Here is a 27,333-nt window from a genome sequence, read left to right on the forward strand (position 1 = left end):
CAGGACACCACCAGGACACCACCAGGACACCACCAGGACACCACCAGGACACTACCAGGACACTGCCAGGACACTGCCAGGACACTGCCAGGACACTGCCAGGACACTGCCAGGACACCGCCAGGACACTGCCAGGACACTGCCAGGACATTGACAGGAGACTTCAGTACCAGGACACTACCAGGACACTGCCAGGACACCGCCAGGACACCACCAGGACACCACCAGGACACCACCAGGACACCACCAGGACACTACCAGGACACTGCCAGGACACTGCCAGGACACTGCCAGGACACTGCCAGGACACTGCCAGGACACTGCCAGGACACCGCCAGGACACTGCCAGGACACTGCCAGGACATTGACAGGAGACTTCAGTACCAGGACACTACCAGCAGACTGCCAGGGAACTACCAGGACATTGACAGGAGACTTCAGTACCAGGACACTACCAGCAGACTGCCAGGGCACTGCCTAAAAACAGCTAGAAAACAAACAAAAAAATTGTACAAAACATGAAGAGTGTGTGTGTGTATGTGTGTTTGAAAGATCAAGTAACTTTAAATCTGTGTATCAATGCTGTTATTGGCTGTGGCACTAAATCAACAGCCACACGTTACCATGCTGTTATATCATATCTACTCAACTCAGCCACAGGTTGCTATATTAGTGCTGGTTATGTAATGATTAAGTGATGATTAGGTGATGTGACCCTGTTTTAACCGGCTTTTGCATGTTCTCCCTGTGCTCACTTGGGGTTCCTCCACATACTAAAAGAATACAAGAACATGCAGATCGGGACAGATCCCTCTCCTGAGGACAGCTCCCTCTCCTGAGGACAGCTCCCTCTCCTGAGGACAGCTCCCTCTCCTGCCCTATCCCTGACCAGAACAGCTCCCTCTCCTACCGTATCCCTGACCAAAACAACTCCCTCTCCTGAGGACAGCTCCCTCTCCTGCCCTATCCCTGACCAGGACAGCTCCTTCTCCTGCCCTATCCCTGACCAGGACAGCTCCCTCTCCTGCCCTATCCCTGACCAGGACAGCTCCCTCTCCTGCCCTATCCCTGACCAGGACAGCTCTCTCTCCTGCCCTATCCCTGACCATGACAGCTCCCTCTCCTGCCCTATCCCTGACCAGGACAGCTCCCTCTCCTGCCCTATCCCTGACCAGGACAGCTCCCTCTCCTGCCCTATCCCTGACCAGGACAGCTCCCTCTCCTGCCCTATCCCTGACCAGGACAGCTCCCTCTCCTGCCCTATCCCTGACCAGGACAGCTCTCTCTCCTGCCCTATCCCTGACCAGGACAGCTCCCTCTCCTGCCCTATCCCTGACCAGGACAGCTCTCTCTCCTGCCCTATCCCTGACCAGGAGCAGAGCAGGGGTCCACCCTGAGTGGAGAACCAGACCAGGGGGAAGATTAGTCGTCCAGCACAGCCCAGAGAAGAAACCTTTCCAGTCAGTGTGCCCTGTTCCCTGAGTCAGATGGCTGAGCGGTGAGGGAGTCGGGCTACCAATTAGAAGGTTGCCGGTTTAATTCCCCGGCCGTGACAAATGACGTTGTCTCCCTGGGCAAGGCACTTCACCCAACTTAGCTAGGGGGGGAATGTCCCTGTACTCACTGTCAGTCGCTCTGGATAAGAGCGTCTGCTAAATGACTAAATGTAAATGTTCCCTCTTCATGCTCTGTCTTTAAACTCCCATGAAAGCTGGAGGAAAAACACTGGCAAGACGAGAGAGAACGGGAAAAGACCTAGAGTGGCAAAGCCGAGCCCCACACAGGATTCTCTCCCCCTATCCCCTTCTCCCCCTCCCTCCCTGTTTTTCCCACCTACCCCCCCCCCCATCTCCCTCTCTATATATCTCTCTCTCCCTCCCTCTTTCCCTAATCCTGTCTGCTATTCATTCACAAACTGCCCCAGACTAAGCCCAGAGGGAATGGACATCATTGGGAGTTTCTCCGTGAGCAGACGTAGAGGGTGAATAATCCTGACAGTGTGGGACCATAACACACAGAACCCAGACATGCAGGATTAGGCTTCTGTGTGAAAACACACAGACTCCGTCACACCATGCTGGAGTGGGGACTTCCTCTTCTCTCTGCTGTCAGGGGCAATAGGGGGGTAGGGGGGGGGGCGATTATACAGGGGTGGGGCATTGGGCTTGGGCAGGGTTGGGGCGGTGTGCAGGGCTGGGAGCAGGGTTAGTGTGCAGGGCTAGGGCCGGTCAGGTTTGGGGGGGGGGGGGGGGTGGTGGTGTGCAAGGCTGGGGCAGGGCAGGTCTGGGGGGAGTGGTGGTGTGCAAGGCTGGGGCAGGGCAGGTCTGGGGGGGGGTGGTGGTGTGCAAGGCTGGGGCAGGGCAGGTCTGGGGGGAGTGGTGGTGTGCAAGGCTGGGACAGGGCAGGTCTGGCGGGGGGTGGTGGTGTGCAAGGCTGGGGCAGGGCAGGTCTGGGGGGAGTGGTGGTGTGCAAGGCTGGGGCAGGGCAGGTCTGGGGGGAGTGGTGGTGTGCAAGGCTGGGGCAGGGCAGGGGGAGTGGTGGTGTGCAAGGCTGGGGCAGGGCAGGTCTGGGTGCGGAGGGGGGTCTGTCTCAGCCTTGTTTTCTCTCTATTGGTCTTTGAGCATTTTCCCATTATCTGGGAGGAAGGGCCCCTATAATCCTCTGGGGGTCGGACCAAGAGGCTGACACTCTTCTGGGCTCCCCTATTGATCCAGCACCTCAGAGCGGCTCGTCATGACCATTAAAACATGCAAATACTCAGTTCATTTCTCCAAGCTGAAGTCTCTCTGGGGAGCGGATAGGAGACTCTGGATCGATAGCAGACGCAGGCACCGCTGGAGGCTGTCTGGAGACCCAGACACACACTTCAAACACACACAAAACAATGCCGATATAACTCAATGATAATGAGTGATGTTCAGACAAACTTGTAGGAATAGTTACAAGTTAGAAGGTGTTGGGTTGTATCTGTTTTCTAGAATATGGATTTATGATTGTTTGCTGTTTATACGATGTGGTGGCTCTGTGGGGAGTGCAGATGTGACAGACAGGCCAGACAGACAAACAGACAGACAGACAGACAGGGCCAGACAGACAGGGCCAGACAGACAGGGCCAGACAGACAGACAAACAGACAGACAGACAGACAGACAGGGCCAGACAGACAGGGCCAGACAGACAAACAGACAGACAGACAGACAGACAGACAGACAGGCCAGACAGACAAACAGACAGGGCCAGACAGACAGACAGACAGGGCCAGACAGACAAACAGACAGACAGACAGGGCCAGACAGACAAACAGACAGACAGACAGGGCCAGACAGACAGACAGACAGACAGGGCCAGACAGACAAACAGACAGACAGACAGGGCCAGACAGACAAACAGACAGACAGACAGGGCCAGACAGACAGACAGGGCCAGACAGGCAAACAGACAGACAGACAGGGCCAGACAGACAGACAGACAGACAGGGCCAGACAGACAAACAGACAGACAGACAGGGCCAGACAGACAGACAGACAGACAGGGCCAGACAGACAAACAGACAGACAGACAGGGCCAGACAGACAGAGCCAGACAGAGCCAGATGGAGCCAGATGGAGCCAGATGGAGCTGTTTGAAGTAAGCAAACGCTCTGAGTGACTGTGTTATCTGGGGACTGTCATTTGATGGTCGTAGACCTTTCAAGGGTCTTTTTTTTAAAACACAGATAAAGGCAATGGCAACTTGTCAGAGAAGAGCAGGCTAAACACGAGCCAGGGGATAAAACACAGCTCCGATACGAAGAGGCAGCATGACCGCCTCTCAGCCAGCAGCCTCGTCCATACCGAGAGTGTCTAGCCTGGTTCCAGGGAAAGTTTACCAGTAGGACAGAGACAGGTGAAGGTGAGGTAATCGGCATCATGTTGCAAGAGAGGAAGTGCACTTCCAAGTGTTTTTCAGCTCGTGCGATAGAGAGCATGCATTACGGTCATTATCTTGAGGAAGGTTTGTAATGCGTGTCCATTAAAGGAGAGACATCATCCTGTTGAGCAGCAGAAGAATGCTCTATCAGCCAGCACTATCAGGGGCTCTCTGGACCAGGACACCACTGTCCTTACAGGAAGTCTAAAATGGAACTCTGAAGACAAGCGACTGAGAGGGCACACCATGTGACTCATGTCAAGTGGCCATCTAGCTGGGCTCTGTGTGTGTGTGTGTGTACATCACCACTCCTTATCTTTGAAGGACTGCTGGGATGGGGTGTCCAACCCAGCAGCCAGACCGCTGTTCAGAGAGTCTGGAACAGCTGCTGAAGGAGACTTCACCCACACGGGACCCTGGATAGAGAACTCCATCAAGGAACACTGGATAGAGAACACCATACAGGAACACTGGATAGAGAACTCCACACAGGAACACTAGAGAACTCCATACAGGAACACTAGAGAACTCCATACAGGAACACTAGAGAACTCCATACAGGAACACTAGAGAACTCCATACAGGAACACTAGAGAACTCCACACAGGAACACTGGATAGAGAACTCCATACAGGAACACTGGATAGAGAACATTTAGAACCACTGGACTGAGTGCTCCAGGAAATCTGAGAGCCAGGCTGGCTGAAGCTGGGGTCTGGCTGAATGCAGGGCGGGAACAGAGAAGGCATCTGATCAGAGCTGGAGCCGAGGGAGGATTCATCCCAGAGGGCTGTTCTCCGGGGGTCTGGTCTCTCTCCAGCGTCTGGTCTCTTTCCAGCGGCTGGTCTCTCTCCAGCGTCTGGTCTCTCTCCAGCGGCTGGTCTCTCTCCAGCGTCTGGTCTCTCTCCAGGGTCTGGTCTCTCTCCAGCGGCTGGTCTCTCTCCCAGGCCGCACCACCGCCACCATGACGGAGTGGACTCTGCTCAAGCGGCTGCTGGACGCCGTTCACCAGCACTCCACTATGATCGGCCGCCTCTGGCTCACCGTCATGGTCATCTTCCGCTTGCTGGTGGTCGCCGTGGCGACGGAGGACGTGTACGCGGACGAGCAGGAGATGTTTGTGTGCAACACCCTGCAGCCCGGCTGCTCCACGGTGTGTTATGACGCCTTCGCGCCCATCTCCCAGCCCCGTTTCTGGGTCTTCCACATCATCAGCGTCTCCACGCCCTCCCTCTGCTTCATCATCTACACCTGGCATAACCTCTCCAAGGTGCCCCAGGGCCAGGGGAGAGACCAGGGCCAGGGGAGGGACCAGGGCCAGGGAGCCAACCCTGGAGACGGGGAGCGCGACGCGGGACGAGAGGCTTTCGACAGGAGCTGCGATTCCGACAGCTGCTCCATCCGCTCCCACAGACACCTGGGCCACAGCCTGGCTGACGTGCTGGAGGGCATCGCCACCCAGAGCCTCCAGAAGGGAGGGCCCAACGCGGCGGTGTCCCTGACCCACACCCGGCCTCGCGCCCGCCGGGAGGGCGACCGGGACGGCCCGGGCGGGACCGGAGGGGTTCTGTCCAAGTACTACGTGTTCCACGTGTGTTTCCGCGCGGTTCTGGAGGTGGGCTTCGTTCTGGCCCAGTGGGTGCTGTTCGGGTTCCAGGTCCCGTCCCATTTCCTGTGCACCACACCGCCCTGCTCCCAGCCGGTGGACTGCTACGTCTCCAGGCCCACGGAGAAGAGCATCTTCCTGCTCTTCATGTTCTGCGTGGGGATCTTCTGCATCCTGCTCAACCTGCTGGAGCTCAACCACCTGGGCTGGAAGAAGGTCCGCCGCGTGGTGCGGCTGAAGGAGGGCTCCTACTGGGGGGGGCGCCAAGGCAGGAGGGGGGGGTACGAGACCTTCGCTCCCGACAGCCCCTCCCTGACCTCCTCCATGGGCTTCCGGGATGTGACCAGCACCGCGTCCCTGCCCACCCTGGACCTGGTGGTGGGTCACAGGCCGGACTGGACGTGCGCAGGGAACTGCGCCCTGTTCAAGGAGGCGGAGGCGGGCTTGGAGAGCAGGCTGCAGCCCCTGAAGATCCAGGACGCCCAGAGAGGAGGGAGGCAGACCCTGAAGAGCACAAGGGAGGGGAGGGACGCCAAGCACCACAGCACAGAGGTCTGGATATGAAGGTTTAGTTCATAACATTGGTTAAGTTCTGGACTTAAATGACGGTTCGGGCTGATGCCATAGTGGGGATTTTCAAGCTTTTGGGTTTTTAAAGGACAGCAAAGAAATTAAATGTGTTAAAAGTTGAATGAGTCTTAAAACCTTAAAGCAGTAATGTAAGTAATTACTTTATTAAGGGAAATGTTAGTTGTGGCACCATATATAAGACAACAGCCAAGATCACAGTCAAATACAAGAAACGGAAACCTGTGTGTATCAAAACCTGTTTTCTGAGCAGATGTAATAGTATGTAGATCTGGGTGAAGGTCATACGAGCCTCTCCAGGTCTCTGACCCTCTTACAGTTACAGTTACAGTGTTTCTGACAGTTGAAAATAACTAATCACAAGTCTTTCACATATTTCTGGTGCTGTGTACTATTCACTAGCAAGAAAAGCCAAAAGTCACTGACAAGATAACTCAGTATTTTCTTTTTCTTTTATTTACACAATATATGTATTAATATATTCATTTACAACATCTATAAAACACATTTTGTATAAATTATGCTACAGAAAATAACTTGAAAAAAAGAAATAAAAAAAACTAGTGTAATGTACAGTCAGTTTCCACTGACTGATGTGGTAACACTAAAGGAGAAAGAGATGGGAGAGAAAAGGGGGAGAAAGAGAGAGAAAAGGGGGGAGGGAGTCAGACAGACAGAGAGAGAAGAGATAAGGGGAGAGAGAGAGAGATAGAGAGAGAGAGAGGGGAGAGAGAGGGGAGAGAGAGAGAAGAGATAAGGGGGAGAGAGAGAGAGAGCGAGAGAGAGAGAGAGGGGAGAGAGAGGGGAGAGAGAGAGAAGAGATAAGGGGGGAGAGAGAGAGAGAGCGAGAGAGACAGAGGGGAGAGAGAGGGGAGAGAGAGAGAAGAGATAAGGGGAGAGAGAGAGAGAGATAGAGAGAGAGAGAGGGAGAGAGAGGGGAGAGAGAGAGAAGAGATAAGGGGGAGAGAGAGAGAGAGCGAGAGAGAGAGAAAGAAGAGATAAGGGGAGAGAGAGAGAGATAGAGAGAGAGAGAGGGGAGAGAGAGAGAAGAGATAAGGGGGGAGAGAGAGAGAGCGAGAGAGAGGGGAGAGAGAGGGGAGAGAGAGAGAAGAGATAAGGGGAGAGAGAGAGAGAGATAGAGAGAGAGAGAGGGGAGAGAGAGGGGAGAGAGAGAGAAGAGATAAGGGGGGAGAGAGAGAGAGAGCGAAAGAGAGAGAAAGAAGAGATAAGGGGAGAGAGAGATAGAAAAGATAAGGGGAGATAGAGAGAGAGATAGAGAGGGGAGAGAGAGGGGAGAGAGAGAGAAGAGGTAATGGGGGAGAGAGAGAGAGCGAGAGAGAGAGAAAGAAGAGATAAGGGGAGAGAGAGAAAGAAGAGATAAGGGGAGAGAGGGAGAGAAGAGAAGAGAGAGGGAGAGAGTCTAGTTGAGTCGAACAGTATGGCAGGGCTGATGAGCCCAGCGGTAGTGTTGGAAGATGGCCAATCATCTTAGTCTGTGATGGTGCTCTCCAACACTTTACCACAGAGGGGCTTGTGGTCAACATGATGTCATTCGGGACAACAGGAAGTGGCTACACTTCTGAGGCCACTCAGTGTTATCACAGACCGACAGCAGAACAGCTCAATCTACAGATAAGTCACTGAGGGTGTGTCCCAACTCGGACTAGATTAAAATAACCTGGAATTTACCCATAATTCTTACCATGTTCCCAAAAACCAATAGCCAGACTAAGAAAACTCTTATCATGCAAACAGTGCTTCACATTTACTTGCAGATGAACAGTGTACTTTTCCTTTGGGTATCTTTACCCAGTGGTTTAGGTAGTGTAGCTGAACACGTATATGATTTTAATGCAACTTTAACGCATTTTGACTAAGAATGTGTGAGTGATATTTGGTACAGTAACAAACCCCAATCCTGAGTCTGGGGTTGAGGGGAAAGTCTGGGCACTAAAGGAGGTACTTAGATACAATAAACATACATATTTATGGCTTTGTATAGCATTGTTGTTTGATCACAATGGGTTTTCCATCCATTTTCTTCCTTAGTTGAGTGGTTTTAACAGAATACTCAAGAATCACCTCTAACGCTGTAGAAACACTTTGGCTGGATAAAGCACTGAAGCGCTTCGCAAATAAGGTCAGGGGTCAACTGGAGACCAGAGGTAACCTTCAGGGGTTCGCCTCGATATCTCCTCATACTGTTGTTATGTGGATATTGGACACCACATGTGATCTCTGGGGCCTGCGTCTCCAGCCTCCCAGGTTTAAACATCAAACTACAAACCTCTGCTGTCCATTATCTACAACGGTGAACTAGCATCACATAGCAGATACAGTCATAAAGTACAATACAGTATATATCCTAGTCCAGATCAGTCAACATATACAGTATATACCAGATAGACTATATGGTAGGCTATATGGTATACTACAAATATCCCAGATATAACGTTACAAACTTGACTGATATGGTAGAAGTATTTCATCTCATAGAAAGTGCAACGCATGAGGAGCAAACAAGAAAAAGTTAAGGTGTGCATGTCCATAGGTGTGCCATAGATCTTCTGAAGCTTCAGTGCAATACAGACGACATAGAGAAAGCACTTCAACACGGTCGAGTAAGGCATTCCCCCCCCATCTGACGAGACCAGGTGGTACGATCCTTACCGAGTGGTAAAGTCACTATAAGTTGGACCATGTAAACAGAGAGAGAGAGAGAGAGAGAGAGAGAGAGGGACGTTCAGAGAGCTTCTCTGTTCCTCGGGTTTAGAAACGTGTTTGACGAAACACTCGAAAGCACAGCAGGCAGGCAGGCAGGTAGCGTTAGGCCACAACAGACAGACATACAAAGACATAGTACAACACAGATCAGCCTGAACCTAACTACGACTCAAGCTGTCCTATCCCAGGGGACACTTACAGGACTGGCTACACCACACCACAGGCTGTATGATGACAGGGCTCCACAGAAATGTCTCCCTCGAGGCGCTAAAACATCATTTCTTAAAACTGAAAGTGATGACCTTTCTTAGGTTAAGACTGCAAGCATCGTTATCATGTTTTGTTTCTTCGAAGTATCATGAGTTGAAGTTTGGAAAATAACATTCTTTGGGGAGCTTGGTTTGTCCCTTTCTCAAACCAAAAATACCGATTTTCAAATAGAAGATTAAAAAAAATATATATATATATGATAACGATGATTTTGTTGGACGTCTCTGGTGAAGTCTGGAGCAGGAGCATGTATAGTATGTGGAATGCTGTGTGTGAAGTATAACTATCAGCCTTGATGAGTCAATGCCTCTAGTCAGGGTCCCTGGGCTGAATGTTTGGGGTTGAAGGGCATTGGTCTGGAGGATTAGGGATGAAGGACGGGACAGGGTCTTTTGGCCTGTTCTGAAGGCTGAAATATAGAGTTCCGTGTCAGGCTAAGACTGGGGTCTGAAGACACCTGGAGGCTGGGTGCTGGAGGCTGGGCGCTGGAGGCTGGGCGCTGGAGGCTGGGCGCTGGAGGCTGGGCGCTGGAGGCTGGGCGCTGGAGGCTGGTCTGGCCTCACTGGGGCAGGGGGACGATAACCTCCACATAGTTGATGGGGAAGAAGCCAGACTCCCCGTTGATCATCCCCTCATACCAGTTCTCATCGATCTGGTTGGTGAGGATGATGGTGTCGCCCTCCTTGAAGCCAAGCTCACCCTCGTTCTCGGGCTCAAAGTTGTACAGACACCGACAGCAGGGCTGGTCCAGCACCTCCGACTCTGGAGGGAGGAAAGATGGTGGGGGAGAAGAGAGGGAGGAAGGGGGAGAGGGAGGAAGGGAGAGAGGGAGGAAGGGAGAGAGGGAGGAAGGGAGAGAGGGAGGAAAGGAGAGAGGGAGAAAGGATGGTGGGGGAGGAGAGAGGGAGGAAGGGAGAGAGGGAGGAAGGATGGTGGGGGAGGAGAGAGGGAGGAAGGGAGAGAGGGAGGAAGGATGGTGGGGGAGGAGAGAGGAAGGAAGTGAGAGAGGGAGGATGGGAGAGAGGGAGGAAGGATGGTGGGGGAGGAGAGAGTTAGGAAGGATGGTGGGGGGAGGAGAGAGGAAGGAAGGGAGAGAGGGAGGAAGGGAGGGAGAGAGAGAGGGAGGAAGGATGGTGGGGGAGGAGAGAGAAAGGAAGGGAGAGAGGGAAGGAGGAAGGAAGGAAGGAGTAGAAGGGATGGAGGGGGGTAAAGAAAGATAGGACAGATTGCTTGAGTGTTTGAGTTAAAGTGACTTTGCAGGCTATCTGTCAAGTTTGCGTGTGTGTGTGTGTGTTTCTCACCGTGGCCATTGGTGGTAGGAGTCTCTGGCCAGGACAGAGATACAGAACTGAAGGCATCAGCTGAATGAGGTGGAGATGCAGACAAGACCAGCGCACACACACACCCAGCAAAACGGAAATCAACAAACAGAAATAATAATGCAGCTCGAATGCCATGGAATGTTGATGGATAACGGAGGTTGTTGTTCACTCTGCTCACCACCAGGGGGTAGTACAGACAACGCTTGGTCTAACTGCTCAAATAATAATCGAGTCGTGCACAATAAACAGGTATACCTACTTTTTCCATTTACTGTGTGGTTGATCTGGACGTCTGCAGGGGACAGTAAAACATGATTCATGACTGAAAATGAAATGATATGGAGCGGACAGCATGCAGGGCACCCGCTAACACAGTGACAGCTAACACAGTGACAGGTAACACAGGTGACAGGTAACACAGTGACAGGTAACACAGTGACAGCTAACACAGTGACAGCTAACACAGTGACAGGTAACACAGTGACAGCTAACACAGTGACAGGTAACACAGTGACAGCTAACACAGTGACAGCTAACACAGTGACAGCTAACACAGTGACAGGTAACACAGTGACAGCTAACACAGTGACAGCTAACACAGTGATAGCCAACACAGTGACAGCTAACACAGGTGACAGCTAACACAGTGACAGCTAACACAGTGACAGGTAACACAGTGACAGCTAACACAGTGACAGCTAACACAGGGAACACAGGAGAGAACTAACGAGCAAAAGAGGTCTTGAGAGGGAGAACTGTGCTGACTGGGTACCTGATGATTTGAAGGATGAGTGGTATGACAGTCCGTTTGTCTGGGTCTTCTCAAAGGCCTCAAGGGTGCTCATGATGGACTTGGGTTTGAACTCTCTCTTGGGTCGATTCCTGGTTGTGGCAATCCTGTCAGGACAAGAGGAGCAGGGGAGGATGAAGGGACATGACTCGCTGCTTCAGCGTCTAGTCAGTGCTGACCCCGGCTACACACTATGAACAACGGGCTGGTTGTGTTTGACATCCAGCACTTAGGAGTCTCCTGTACACAGACACAGGCCTGTCCCAATCTGCTTCATGATAATAACAAGAATAATAATCATCATCATCTTATTGAAAACAAATTCAATGGTCATTTTTGGGACAGTTCTTTTGTGAACATACTCATTTACCTGATGCTTTTATCCAAAGCAACATACAGTAGAGGGGGATTTGAACCTTTGAACTTCTTGATATGAAATCAAATGTTATACCACTGAGCTATAGCCATCCCTAATCCGCACGCGCAGGTGTGAGCCGTCGTACCTGCTCTGCAGTGCGGACCTGAGCTCTTGCAGGATCTCTGCAGACTGCCGGTGGTATTCCAGCGCTGACTCGACCAGCGCTGACAGCTGGCTCACCTGCTCCACCTGTGGGTGGGCGCGTGAACACGCCCGCAAACAAACACGGAACACACCCACATACACGGAATACACACACACACGCACACAAAACATACACAACACACCCACAGAAAAAACACACACGCAAACACCCACAGAACACACAACCCACAAACAAATAAAAACAGAGAGCAAACAAAGATAACGTCAAACCAAAGTCATAAAGTCATCCACAACAGTCTCGTAATAACGCTATCACCCCCCCCCCCCCCCCCGGCCTGTGCCGGCTGGGCCTGACTGGGTCAGAGGGGCACCTGACTGGGTCAGAGGGGCACCTGACTGGGTCAGAGGTGTTCGCGAGCAGCTCCACTCACGTCACTCTCCAGGAAGTTGAACATGCTCCTCTCCGCCAGGTCCCTGCTCTCGTCGAACTTCTCCAGCGCCTGCTTGATCTCTTCGTCTGGGATCTTGCCCTGACGCTTCTTCTTGTAGTCAAAGTCTAACCTCCGGCCCTCCAGCTTCTTGAGGTGGTGCTGTGGGGACACAGAGGGGGACTTGGCATCGACCGCACATTCACTATGGAACACTCGTCTCTCCTTTGTATGCCACTGACCGTGATCTCCTTCAGGTCTTTGTCTTGTAGTGTCTGAAGAGGGTCGATAAAGTTTTGTTTGACGCCAATGTCCAAAGAGTCTTTGACGTCGGCCAGCTGCCTCATGGCTTCCCCCATGTCTGTCAGCGCGCACCCTGGATAAAGAAATATACAAATCCTTTCGTCACCTAGAGAGAACCATGCCCAGACCCTGTCTTCATCACGGCAGAGGCAGGGGGCAGTGCTGGGGATCAGGGGCAGGGGACAGTGCTGGGGATCAGGGGCAGGGGGCAGTGCTGGGGATCAGGGGCAGGGGACAGTGCTGGGGATCAGGGGCAGGGGGCAGTGCTGGGGATCAGGGGCAGGGGGCAGTGCTGGGGATCAGGGGCAGGGGACAGTGCTGGGGATCAGGGGCAGGGGGCAGTGCTGGGGATCAGGGGCAGGGGGCAGTGCTGGGGATCAGGAGGTTACTCTCTCCACCAGGGGTCAGAGTTGAGTCCCTCGGTGTCAGAGAACACAGAGGCAGAGAATGTCTAATATAGAGAGAACTGCCACTCTCGGGAAACTTCCGGGTTCTGAACTGGTTGAAATTCCATGTGAGGGCGCTAACGAGCGAGTGCAGAATTAATGGAGGTCTATGGAGCGGTACCCCTCAAAATCCACTTTTCTCAGGATATAATTTTTTGTCCAGTAATTTGAATTCTGAATTCGAAAGGGGAGGCCAAAAAAATACACACTGCCGGGTTTTAGATTTTTTGAAAGTCGCCTTTCTGTTCTAAAAAGCTTTTGAAAATGTCATTGACTTCATACACATCGTACGACCAGAGCTACTGCTTGACGGCAAGCTCTGGTCACTTACTTTTTTCTCTCAGGGCATCGACAACGCACCTGACAGGTTATGCTCTCCCTGTCAATACACATGCAAGAAAGAGTTTTGGCTTGCTAATGTTGTTGCTAATGGTGCTTATGCTCTGACATTCTGATTCCGCTTCGGATGCCATCAAGCGGGAGCTCTGGTCGTATCAGTCCTTCACTAACCAATCAGCATTCATTAGCAGAATGCTAGCGTGTTATGGGCAACAACGACTCACCATGTAAGAAATAAAAAGGACATGAGTACTCGTTCATTCAACTTTCGACCTATAATCCATGTTGAACATGCACAAACTACAATCAAATCTGAGATTTTTCAACGACAATCAGGCGAAAGAGACAAATTTAGCCATTTAGCTCCATAGACTCCCATTCAACATGCACTCGCTCGCGATCATCCCCAGTGGAACTCTGGTGGAACTGCAGCCAAATTCGGTACAATGGGGCTTAATAGGGAGTGGCAAGGCTCTCCTTAAACAGGCTCTGACAGAGGGTTCACCACCAGGGGAGAGGAAGAACCACATCAAAAGCTTTCTTTAGTGTTGCCCTCAGTGTTCACAGAGCAGAGACCCTACCCTGTGAGGGGACATCACCACCACCTGTGTGTGTGTGTGTGTGTGTGTGTGTGTGTGTCAGACTGTGTGTGTGTGTGTGTGTGAAAGTACGTATCTCTGTGTGTGTGTGTGTCAAGGTGTGTGTGTGAAGGTACATATCTGCGTGTGTGTGTGTGTCCTACGTACCAAAGGCAGAGTCGTCTCCCAGCTCGCGGCCGTAGCGGTACATACAGTCCCCCAGCAGGCCCTCGGTCTGAGGGTAGCCCGTGGTCTTCACCTGCCCTCGGATCTTAGACACCGTGTTCAGCATGCCCAGCTTGGCTCTGTAGGCTGCACAACACAGACACTGAACACCCCTCGCCTGCCTGCACACCTGGGCCAGGTAGGGCACTGAGGCCCGGGGAGGGGGAGGTGCTGGGGGTAACATGTTACCTGGGTTGGGTTGGAGGTATTCTGTTGTTTTTGATAAGAGGTCGAATACTGATTTGTTGGTGACCTCGATTTTCTACAAGGGAAAAATATGAACATTAACATCCAGCAAAACTTAGCATTTTTCCAGCCTAGTCTCGGATCCACAGGGTGTGTGGCTGATCACTGTCACCCCTTATCCAGCACCATGTTGGGCTCTGTGCAGGGTTAGGGTTGTGCTGTGTAGGGTTAGGGTTGTGCTGTGCAGGGCAGGGCCACGGGTAAAATGGTACAAACACAGACAACATCATTACCCTCTCCATCTCCATAAACTCCTCATCCAGCTTTGTTCCTTCAGCTCCACTTATCTTCTCACTCAACAGCTGCAGAAGAGAGAGAGAATGAAAGAGAGAGACAGAGAGAGAGACAGAGAGAGAGAGAGAGAGAGGAAGGTTGACATATAGAAGAGAACAAGAGTGGTTACATTAATAGGCTTTCCTTGTATAAGTGCTCTGCTGCTTTGGCAATGACAGATACATATTAGCCTGACTACACAATCCACAGTCACTAACAAGCTGCTGTGAGTGGAGAGAGGGAGAGAGAGAGAGAGGGAGAGAGAGAGAGAGAGAGAGAGACAGAGAGAGAGAGAGAGAGAGAGACAGAGAGAGAGAGAGAGAGAGACAGAGAGAGAGAGAGACAGAGAGAGAGAGACAGAGAGAGAGGGAGAGAGAGAGAGAGAGAAAGAGAGAGACAGAGAGACAGAGAGAGAGAGAGACAGAGAGAGAGAGAGAGAGAGAGAGGGAGAGAGAGAGAGAGAGAAAGAGAGAGACAGAGAGACAGAGAGAGAGAGAGAGAGAGACAGAGAGAGAGAGAGAGAGAGACAGAGAGAGAGAGGTAGCAGGTATTGAAATCTGGACAGTTTGTGTCACAGTGTCCCTGCTGAAACAGGAAGAATGCAACAGAAGTGTGGAGTTTAGCCTTCAGAGACTCATTCAGGAAGGAAGTGACATTGCTGAAGTGGTCGGTCAAGTCAAACTAGCCAATCAGTACACAGGATGAGTGACAGACGTTAGACATTGTGGTGAATATGGAAATGAAACGATGCCGTCGTTTCAGACAGTGACATCACATTTGTCTACAAGAACTGAGTCAAAAGGCAGAGATTAATAACAAAGCAAAGAGCATTCTCTGACAGCCATAAGAACACTAGAATTCTGGGCATAGTAGGCTAATTCTGAAAAACTTGGCTGGCTGTCTTACAGAGCTGTTTTAACATGAGGCTCTGCACTTAGGCAATGTGTCATTAATTCCAGAGAAGCAGTGGAGGTTGACACTACCCAATCTCCCCCCTCCCCCGCCCATTGATGATGAATGAAACACAGCACTGATGTTGAAACTGAAAGTCTTAAAAAAATAAAAAATAAAAAAACAGTCAAATTGCAATTGTTGTATTTTTTGATCATATAACATCTTATCACTCGGATTTAATGATAAAAATATATATAATTTAGTTTCACCTCACAGATTTCCTCGGGTCCTAAAACAGGCCTGAGCTGCTCTCTGTACCAGACCATACACAGGAAAGACTCATCTCCATCAATAGGCGCCAGTCTCCAACCAATCCACAGTACAGGATTATACATGACTGATAACAGTTTAGATGCATTCACCAACTGAGTTATCCGAGCACATGATGACATTGTACTGACCCTTTTCTGCAACAGATAGATCAGTCGCAACAATAGGAAACTGAGATCACAATGGTGAGGAAATGAACCAACAACAGCACACTCAGTTTGGCCCTGCTTCTGGTCTATTAATGGAGTACAGTAGAGAGACAGTTATAAAACCATGCAGCAGAGCAGCAAAGTCTGTCTCAGTTCAGTGAGAAGGAGGAAGGCACTACTGTGGTGTCTGAGTCATTATGACACCTTTCACCCTGCAGCACTTTGAGTGCTAATATCCTAAAAGTCATAGTCTGGCTGCCAGCCCAACTTGGGCCCGCCCACAAAAAATTTGGTCGGGAAGTTGGGTCTGGAGGGGCTCGTATTGGGGACAAACTATAGAAAACCAGGATCTGGGCGGACCAATGAAATTGCCAGGGCGGGCTTTATACGATGATGGACATATGATCAACAGTAACGTAATCAACAACGTCACGAAAGAGCGCTTGGGTTGAACTTGTTTTCAACAAAAAACATATTAAGTTGCTCTGATTGGTTGTAGGTCTATCCAATTGAGCGGGGAGGCATTTGTTTTACGAGTTCGGTTGAAACACGCCCCATAGTCACAGCACAACGGAGAGTTATCAGACTCATATTCTGACTAGAATTATGAGTATGACAACGTCAGGCTAGAAAAGTAGAGGTGTTTGACCCAAACATCCTCCTGATGAGGGGGTACATAGAGCCATGCTAACATGTCCTGGGGCCCAGCCCTCCTGGCCCGTCCTGGTCAGCAGGAGACGGCAGGCCGGGAGAGGGACCAGGGACCACGGGGCCTCACCTGGCTTCTCTGTGATGCTGTTCAGCCTCACCGCTCTTCTGTTGGGCTGAGCCCAACACAGTGACACACAGTGACACACGCTGACCACAAGCTGACCACAAGCTGAGCAAGCCTGTACTCCAGGAAACAACGTCTGTGTTTGCTCCGAGGCCAGGGGTCAGCAGAGTCCACCGTCTGGTCACGTTCCGCAAAGCAGAACTGCTGATGCAACTGGCCAGCTCAGATACAAGACTAAAACAGCTGAGGTCTAGTGGAGTTAGCCTGGTGTGATCAGGGTCACAGTAGGAGGATACTGGCTGGTAGGTTCTGAAATAAGAAGGTTGAAAAGACACCTTGTAAATAATGTAAACAAACAGCCGATCCGTTTCCATTTGGCCTATACGTCACTTTAGCAGGCGCAGAACACAGACACACACACAGACACACACACACAGACAAACACACACAGAGACACACACACAGACACACACAGACACACACACACACAGAGACACAGATACACACACACACACAGACACAGACACACAGCCCATGAGGGTTCCAGCGGTGATGGATCATGGTGAGGGTCGATGCCTGCTGAACATCGACACCATCCAGGTCATAGTGACGCAGGAGAACAGAGAGGAGGGCAGGAAGGAGCAGAGATGAGCAGGGGGGCGTGGAGAGGAAGAGGGCAGGAAGGAGCAGAGATGAGCAGGGGGGCGTGGAGGGGAGGAGGACAGGTAAGAACAGAGATGAGGAGGGGGGCGTGGAAGGTAGGAGGACAGGAAGGAGCAGAGATGAGGAGGGGGGCGTGGAGGGGAAGAGGACAGGAAGGAGCAGAGATGAGGAGGGGGGCGTGGAGGGTAGGAGGAGAGGAAGGAGCAGAGATGAGGAGGGGGGCGTGGAGGGTAGGAGGACAGGAAATGAGCAGAGATGAGGAGGGGGGTGTGGAGGGGAAGAGGACAGGAAGGAGCAGAGATGAGGAGGGGGGCGTGGAGGGGAGGAGGACAGGAAATGAGCAGAGATGAGGAGGGGGGTGTGGAGGGGAGGACAGGAAGGAGCAGAGATAAGCAGAGGGGCGTGAAGGGGGCAGGGGGCCACAGATTCTTTCTCAGATAAACACACAACACCACACACAACCAAGCTTACCTACAGGACCATATATAGGCAGGGTCCGAGTCTGGTTTGTCAGGTCGGGGAATTAGTGATTTGAGGATTGTTTAGACTCAGACTGCAGCCATCTAAGGACAGACTGGAGTCTCGTCAGAAACATAGCTTATCTTACCAGGCCAAACAAGGTCAAATAAATGCATAACTATTGGGAACTGGAATGTACATCAGGGTGTTCCAGTGTCATCTGGATCAATAATGCTCTGTCTCTCTCTCACTCTCTCGCTCCCTCGCTCTCTCACTCTTTCAACCCAATCAGCAGACTGATTGTACCAGCCACTCATTAACCATCGCTGATTGGTTGAGCATTCCTCTGATGATTTGATTAGAGAAAGAAGACGCTCAAGGCCTGCTACCTGTCGCTTCACCGTGAGGACGGTTAGTCCCTCGCCCACACACTGGGAGAGTGTTGCTGTCACAGCGTCTAGGACAGCATACAACAGACAGCATACAACAGACAGCAAGGTCCCTGTTCAGATGTAAGCTGTGAGGACGAGGATCAGCTTAACAATGCCCAGGCCCAGCAGACGCAGAGAGCCTGTATGAGTCACAACGTCAGGCTGCAGTAATCTGGTCCACACTGTCTGGAACACAGCAGCATCTAGCACACCTGATCCAGAGAACACTCTTAACAGGCTGCACCTTGCAGACTGCTGTGTCAGGGATTAGAGAAACAATTACACACCTCTAATAGATCACAATGGTGTGTTCCAGTGTCACATTCACCCAGCACACAAGCCAGGAGAACCTGCAAGTTGTAACCCTCCAGCAGAACAGTGTCAGAATCTCAGACCAACCAGGCCTATTTCAGACCCCCCCAGGCAACCCTCTACAATGCGAGTAAATCACTGGCATACGCAACCAAATTTCACCTGGGCGACAAAAAATGACCTTTAATTAGCCAATGGATAGTAAATGGTTGAATTTCACTCGCCTGTGACTGAGTTATAAATAAATAGTTTAGCGCAGATTTCAATGATGCACTGTCGCTTGACTGCGAGTTAACATGATTGGCTGCTATGACAACAGACGTAGTGCTACAATTAGTTATTTTGCTGCAGCTGCTCAACAACGAAAAGGAGATTACGAGAGTAACGGAGAGTTATGGAAAGTCGCTAGATTTGACGCTCGTCGCTAGATTTTTGTCGCTAGGGAAGGTAAAACGCCACGTCTTTCGCTTTGTAAATAAGCTAGCCTACAATTCCAGTATGAGCAGAAACCGCTTACTGATAATACTTTTTTTTTATCAGGACGATTTAAGATTAGGACTACAGTTCCTTGTTCAGTTTATTCTTGCTCTGCTAATCAGCTCTGCCAACTGCGAAAGAGCCTTCAGTGCCCAAAAGACAACAATCAGATGTCCGCAGCAGTCTCACATCCTCACGCCTTTCAGACCTGATCCTTATTTTAACAGAAGGCCCAGAGTTTAAGCAGTAGGCCTATGAACCATTGTCAGAACTAGAGAGGTGGCTGAAGTCAAGTAGCAAGAGAAAGCCATTTGCTAAAAAATAGTAGATTAACTCCATATGCAACATAAAGAATAATTCAGACAGATAATGTACTTGCATTGTTCATTAATTTCATGTAAAAAGTCTGGCGAGTAAAATAAAAAATGTACTAGCCAATGGCGCCTCAAGCTTCATTGTGTCCGTAGAGGGTTGCCCCCAGGCCCATTCCAAACCCACTGAATTTGGGTCCTCTTCCCCTTCAACACTACTACAAGTCAGGCAGTGAGCGCTGAAGAGTCCAACTGGGTCACAGGGTAAATATAGACTCTCTGATGGGGGATAGGAGCCCAACGTGGCAGACAAACCCTTTCTAGGGCAGCACAGAAAGGGATTCAGTGAGTTGTAATTGTCAAAGATACAGAGAGAAGAACAAAGAGATAGATTATGTAGTTATCACACTCTCACAGTCAATGACTTGACTGCGAGAGAGCATTTGAGCAGTTTGGGGACAATGACAGGCTCCAACAGGTGACAGCTGGACTGTAATTCACTGGTCCAGATTATATAGGAGAGAGATCCTATTAATCCAGCCTGACGTCTAATCTACACACGAGAAGGACCATAATTATCCAGAGCAGTGAAGAGAGGGCCTCCTCTCCAGACCAGACCAGACCAGGCCAGGCGGCAACACCACACAACAACAGGGTGAAGCGCAAGTGAAAACTCCTGGGGGTTCACAGGCCAACTGATGATGGTACTGAAGCCAGTGGCAGGTTTATCCACTGTTCCAGCCATGACAGTAACAATCCCCTGCTGGAAGCCTGTGATGTTTTCAGGGTGAGTACAGGACACAGTGTTCTAGTTCCCCTGCTGTTTCCTGGAGGCCGGGGACAAAGCAGGGCCGGTGGAGCAGAGCAGAGGGGAACAGGTTGATAGGAGGGTCTGGAGGGGAACAGGTTGATAGGAGGGTCTGGAGTTTCCTCCTCTCTCCCTCTCCACTCAGCAGGACGACGGACGAGACAGGATCACACCCTCAGCACTCCTGCTTCCTTCACCAGAACAAATAAACCGTAGTCACAACAACATCAACAGCAAGACAAGGAGACACAAAACCCTCCCTCTCCATCACCACATCTACATCCCCTAGCATAAATTCTACAGTCTACCTCGGGCATCCAACAGTCTACATCCCATAGCCTACATCCAACAGTCGACATCCCATAGCCTACATCCAACAGTCTACATCCCATAGCCTACATCCAACAGTCTACATCCCATAGCCTACATCCAACAGTCTACATCCCATAGCCTACATCCAACAGTCTACATCCCATAGCCTACATCCAACAGTCTACATCCCATAGCCTACATCCAACAGTCTACATCCCATAGCCTACATCCAACAGTCTACATCCCATAGCCTACATCCAACAGTCTACATCCCATAGCCTACATCCAACAGTCTACATCCCATAGCCTACATCCAACAGTCAACAGGAGCACAGGGAGGCTGTGATGGGGAGATCACAGTCATGCTCAAGTGATGAACCGCTGGGAAGTTCTGGGAATATTGACCTCAGCTATCAGGTGTTCACACCACACATTACTGCAGCGACAGGTCTTTCAGTATCTTCAAGTTCACTGTTCACGCTGGAAATCCAGTTGATATGGTGAACCTGCAGGAGAGACATGGGTTGTAACCTCCCACTGACCCAGACCTCATATTCACAGCAGCATGTTGGCTGACCCAGACCTCATATTCACAGCAGCATGTTCTGAGGAAGGACATTAGTCTGGAGTCTGAGCAAGCCGTGGTCTCTGGAGCATGTGCAGACACAGAGAATAACAAGAGACAACAAAAGTTATCTGGAAGTTCAGGTAAATCCACCCCGGTTCACATAAAACCCACTGAGGAATTCCCCTAAGATCTGAGTCATTGAGCATTATACACACGGCTTGTGTGTGCAACAGTAAGTCTTTGAGTGTGTGTGTGTGTGTGTGTATATGTGTGGGTATGTAACTCTAAGTGTGAGTGAGTTTGATAAGACAGGTGTGTTATTTTCCTGTGTTTTTTCTCTCCCTGAAAAAAAGTGACTGTGAGGGATGGTGAGTGTTGGAGACAGACATTGAGAGGGTTGGACACTAGAAAGCGATAGCAGCATTGTTTGCAGAGCGATCTCCTTGGACACTTTGATTACACAAGAGCTCCAACGCACCAAGGCTGGACTGAATTCCATTCCTATGGCCTGTAACAAATAAGATACAAGCCCAGATCGTGTATGTGTGTGTGCGTGAGTGTGTAGTGTTTCCTATGAGTAACGATTCCTGGTTGGAGGTAGGTGTTCTGCATTGGATTTAGTCCAGTCAGCCTGAAGCTAGGCTCCCCCGTTGATCCTCTGAGGCCAAGTCCCACACTGGGGACACACTGAGCAGCTTTGTCTCAGCACTCAAACTGAGCAGCTGGATAACGCTGGCTCTGTGCTCACAGGCAACAACAGCTTGTACAGTAGGAGGAATTAGAGCACAATAACAGAACCATGGTTTAACTTTCCATGGTTTGGTGACACGTCATGCAGGTTGTTAGACTGAGAAGTGTGTCATGGTGGTGACGTGATATATAGTCGAACGCGGAAAGGAACAAAAGTGTTTTTTTTCAACGTGGAACCCAGTCACACGATGGGAGACTGGTGGGAAACAGATGAGCTAACCTCAGCCAATGAACACAGGATATGAAACCCATGCTTCCCTTTGTCAGAGGCTGTATATGAAACAACAACAAGAGTGGTTAGTCCACCTTGCGATGTAGCTGGTGCTCCTTGCTGGACTAAGTCCCCCAACAGGACCATCTCTCCAGAGACACAACCTACTGTGTACAGTAAGCGGGCCCACACACAGGGCCGCGCCAGCTTCTCTGCACAGCAAACACACTCGAACAACAAATGTACATGCAAAAACATGAGTTTGGTGCTTGCTTATGTTTAAAATGTACACTGAAATTTGGCTGTCGGAACAGTGAGACAATTTCCTTTGATAACATTTCTTGAAATAACGTTGTTTACTTAAGCCACTAGATAAGACATGTATTCTGTAAAAAAGTCCAACTCATAGATTTAAAATCTAAATACAAGATTATCGCACTCAGATGTAGCCTACAGTTTTTTTCAGGGAATAACCACTGTTGATTCAGGTAGAGAAAAAGGACACACCAGTCATAACTCCTGCTGAAACAAACACACACACAGTAAAGTATTATGCTCTCCTGGGGGTCAGTGTCTGACTAACTGCAATCTATCTCTTCTACAGCACACCAATGACAACACAGACAACGAGCCATGACGGACTGACTGGACTAGAACACCATTTCCTCTCTGTGTAAACCAACCTGACATTCATGGGTCTCAAACCCATTAACTACGTTCCAATTTCACCTTTTCAAAGTAATTACGTTCTTCACCTCATTGGTTTGGCCTGGCAGGGGACACAGCTGTCCATTAATGTCATTAGCTGGCACCTCGTAGGCTTGGCCCAGAGCCATGATATAATTACTCTGGCGTCAGTCGTGTGTGACCAGGCCAGCGCCTTCCCTATGACAGGATATGACAGTGTAACTCTGCTGACAGCGGCTGCCAGACATCACCACAGGCCTCTCCATCAGGCAGATGATAAAACGCTGAAATGTTGATGAGTTGGCCAGGAGAGCCGGGCAGCCTTTGGAGATCTGCCCTGTCATTAATAACTAATGATGAGTTCTCTTTGTGTAGGCGTTAGCAGCAAACGGTGTCGATTGTCATCCTTTCATAAAGGCTCCAGGGTTGTTGGTTTTCGAGAGCATGCTGGGTACATGGATAACTAGTCCCACTGACATCCAGTCATAACTGATTGGCTGCATATAGAACATGTGACCAACAGGTCCCACCGCGACCCAAGGTTCAAAATGCCACGTGACTCTTGGGGGTCCCCTAAGAGACTTATCTGTCTCTGTTGCACTTTATAATGGTAAAACATGAGACTATATCTGGAATTTGAACCTTTGAAACAATCATTTAAGATTAGCCTACCTGATACTCACTCCACAAAATGAAATCAAGCCCTACTGACTAATATTTCCAATTTTGTTAAATGCCCCCAAACAAAAGGGGTCCTATCGACTTATGGAGGATCTCGAATGCCAACCCCCCCCCCTTTTTTTTTAAACCCAGGCCTGACCTCTGCCAAGGGGCTGTTTTCCACCCTCAGTCCCTCCATACACACAGACACTGGAGAGATAGGAAAGGGGTTTGGATATGATGCTGCTGGCACTGTGCTCACCCATGTGACAAAAAAGAGTAACTAGATCAAGACAGGAGAGGCTGAGTGTGAATATTTCAACTGCTGCCTGGCAATGGTCTGTGAGGGTAATATTGCTACACGTAAATCCGCTCACACAATAGCCCAGCCTAGCACGGGAAGGTTTGTGGACTTCAGACTGCAAACACAACTGTTGGCTCGTTGAGTTTGAGAATAGGTCAGAGTACACTAACCCGGCCATTCCCAACTTTTTCCACTTTGCGGCCCACTTGCATAGCTCAAATATTTTTAGCGGCCGGCCAACACATCCATTCACTTATTTTGCGCTAATCACACTTGTTTAACAACCCCAGGAGAGCCAAACATTTCGCATTCACAGGCTAAATGTATTTTAATGATCGAAGATGACAGTGTCCATCAGCGCCACAGTAAGAACACATTGTAAAGAGAGGTAACTTGTAACTACCACGGCCAGGCCAGGTCTAGAACTTTCGGTTAAGTTCGAAACGTGACTTTTAATAACCAGAACAAGTTATGTTAACTCTTAGCTATTGCTCACTTATTAACCCTACACTCAGATTGTGCGGCTTCTCTATTTTTTTCATCGACCCATAATACGTCGCCCTCACGGATATCTCCGTCGTTTCCAGATGTTTGTTAAACTGAGTATAACGTGTTAGGTTACATTATCCATAGGGAACAAATATGACAGACCAATTATTTCTGTGAGTTAACATTAATGACTACAAATTACATTATACAGTAGGCTACATTATAATGTAGCTAAAAATAGTCAGCTAGCTAGCCTAGCTAACGTTACTGCTCAAATTCTAGATAGCTACAGCTAGCTAGCTACTTTTACTGTGTGAGTTAGATAAACCTTATCTTAGTAGCCTAATTGTCGCTGTAGCTCGCCTCGAACCCCTTTTCCCTCTTACTTGAAGGGCAGAAACATACACTTCCATGTATCGTTGATTGTCATTTTGGGAAGACAACCCGAACTCCTCGTACAAAACAGCATTTGTGTTTGAGACCTAACCTAACTGCTCGCTACCGGAAGTTGTTGACATGGCCAACTCTGGACCTAAAGCAATGCGTGCATAGTGGATTGAAGTGGACTTATGCAAGTTAAGGCGGAAATGTCAGTAGGTCTTTCGTCAACGTGCCAAGCGTAACTATTTGCATTTCGGTCATGATGAAAAAAAGGCAAATAGTCATTTTAAAATAAGTAAGAATTTTTATAATAATTTTTCATTGTTTTCACTGGTTTGGCAGCCCACCTGTATCACCCCAGCGGACCGCTATCAACGTTCCACAGGTTGGGAATCGCTGCACTAAACAACAGAGTCAAGCAGCTGATAACAAATTTGACTCTGCTGGGTGTGAACGGAACACGCATGCCAGTCACAAGCAAATCCCTAGACACATTACACACACAAACACACACACACACACACACAAACATGTGTGCAGACACACAACTCCCATGCCTATTTGTTTGTCTTGCAGAGGCAGTATTCCATTCTCCTGCCAATAGGTCAATAACAATGGAAAATGGTTCAGTTTGTACTGAATAACAGGAATTCATTTTATAGCCTGGGTTGTATCCCGACAGTAACCAGAGAAAACATTTTGGTGGAGAGCGAGAGAAGGCCCATACCAAACAGAAATGAAACTCCACAGGGTGGAAAACGTTCCAGAAGGCTAACTCCCTGAGCAGAACCCTGTCAGGGTAGCCTGTGTCCTAAAACAAGCAGACATTATGCAAACTGACAATGCCATTCAGAATCACTGAAACACCCATTTTAACAGTAACAGAATGAGACAATATGGGACCTGGAGGATAAATCAAAGTCTTTCACTTTTGAAAATGTTGTTGCTCCTTAGTATCTTCTGTTGGTGCATTAGGCCGCATGGCTTCACAAAACTATGAATTTGTGCACAGAGAAGTGGGCCTCACGTACAGCACACAGGAAATGTTGTTGATAGCAGACGATGGCATTTAACTTTTACTCAGCTGTATAATCAGATATGAACAGATATATTCATTCACGCCGTGCAGCCCTGAAATTCACAAAGTCCACATTGTGATGAGAGTGTAAACTGTTCATGATTCATCCAACCTACGGGAGATGAATGACGCAATGTCGTGGTGTCTTCTGTTAATGATTGCATTACACACATCGGTACTGACACACATTTGAAATTGGTCACTGCATTCAGAACTAGGATATGAGAACAAGCTTTGTCTTTTTGTATTTACACATTCATCATGTATGTGGTCTAAGGATACAAAGCCATGTGTCACAATTTCTCAAGTAACAGATTTGGTAACAACTTACAAGTAACAAGTTGACAAGTTCCTGACACAAACACACAAGCGATACTGATAGGACATGAGTTGATTAGGAGACTATTGAAAGGACTTATGTTCACTTGACTTTAGATTACAGTACCAACCACTTTCAACAACCCCTTGTTTTTGTACGAGCTTACTTAGTCCACACACACGAACATTACACTGGAGTCGCCTACTCTAATTCCATAATATTATTTGAAAAATGTTGGAGGGTACTCAAGTTATGTAGCACTAATGTGTTTCTCATCTGCCTCAAGCGCCAAGTTTCATTTTTACAGCATCATAACATTGCTACATTCCTCCCCACGGCTGGAGATAGCGGGGGCAAGACAAAACAATAACGGTTGGATGGTGAACAGGGGAGCAGGTTGTTCGTGTTAGTCGAAAGTGGTTTGGTCCACGAGATGAATATTTGAAGCACAAAATATGTTTGAATACAATGCTATTTAAACATGAATATATATGTAGCGTAAATATATCGTCTTATATTAATTATTATAACTAACGTCTCCCTACCTGACTGGCTTTGTGGAACTGTTTCTTCAGCCCGGCCACGGACATCTTTAAATCTTTGTTGGTTCACTTCTAAGAGATATGGCTTGACACAAAATTGAGAAAATATACCATTTAAATAATAACGGAATTGTGGGTGCTAAATTGCTGAGCTCGGTGTCCTCTGCTGTTCTCTGTATTGCAGCAGTATTCTAATCTTGCGTTGGAGGAAATGTTTTCCTGCATAGGAGAGATGTCGGGCGTTCTCACGCGTGATTGGCTGAAAGAGCCAAGTTTATGTAAATACTACCGGGAACCGAAGGCCCACGCTCGAAAACGCTGAACAGGCGCACGACGAAGAGATAATGCGCGAAGGCCCAACGTAGTATAAAATGCATCAATTATGATTTCATTCAATAGAACTTGTCATGTTTGATGGAAACGTTTGTAATGAAAAATATTAGGCCTATGCTTAGAACAACAGTTAAATAAAGTTAGACCCGTATACAGTCGGCTACATTTCTAGTGCTAATTTTATAAGTTAAGGCATTAGTATAAATGCTCCCATCATCTTAACAGACTAAACGGAAATTGGTACGATCCATCTTGTGTTCTGATCTAGTAGATTCTACGTGAGAACGCCACCATCTAGTGTTGGAGGTTGAGAAGTGCAGTATAAAATGCGGTCTTGATGCAGTGCCGTCTGTGATAGTTACACCATCCACAGCCTGGACATCATTTGAACATATTTGTAGAGATTTTCTGATACTGTCTAACATAACGCACCAAATATTTAGCCAACAGTCCCTTTTATAGTCCAGAAATTTGGAGATTAATTTGTAATTGAAGATGAAGTGCTTTTGACACCACAAGG

At 49.1% G+C, this 27,333-nt stretch overlaps 2 protein-coding genes across 2 annotated transcripts; one reads left to right on the top strand and one right to left on the bottom strand.

The window, feature by feature from the left end:
- Nucleotides 1-4,873: 4,873 nt before the first annotated feature.
- On the top strand, nucleotides 4,874-6,079 carry gjd6 (gap junction protein delta 6). Its single transcript, XM_084682331.1, has one exon. The coding sequence runs from the start codon at nucleotides 4,874-4,876 to the stop codon at nucleotides 6,077-6,079; it is 1,206 nt and encodes a 401-aa protein (XP_084538457.1).
- Nucleotides 6,080-6,537: 458 nt separating this feature from the next.
- On the bottom strand, nucleotides 6,538-26,670 carry sh3gl3a (SH3-domain GRB2-like 3a). The gene is made up of 11 exons (XM_084682497.1): nucleotides 26,484-26,670; nucleotides 14,531-14,599; nucleotides 14,241-14,313; nucleotides 13,995-14,138; nucleotides 12,403-12,536; nucleotides 12,164-12,322; nucleotides 11,713-11,816; nucleotides 11,192-11,316; nucleotides 10,679-10,711; nucleotides 10,399-10,458; nucleotides 6,538-9,859 (listed from the first exon to the last, which is right to left on the bottom strand). Exons 1-11 carry the CDS (start codon nucleotides 26,526-26,528, stop codon nucleotides 9,657-9,659), a joined length of 1,149 nt encoding a protein of 382 aa, XP_084538623.1. The 5' UTR covers nucleotides 26,529-26,670; the 3' UTR covers nucleotides 6,538-9,656.
- Nucleotides 26,671-27,333: the final 663 nt, after the last annotated feature.

This window comes from Hypomesus nipponensis, chromosome 19 (assembly GCF_054491055.1).
Source record: "Hypomesus nipponensis isolate SF chromosome 19, ASM5449105v1, whole genome shotgun sequence".
NCBI lineage: Eukaryota > Metazoa > Chordata > Actinopteri > Osmeriformes > Osmeridae > Hypomesus > Hypomesus nipponensis.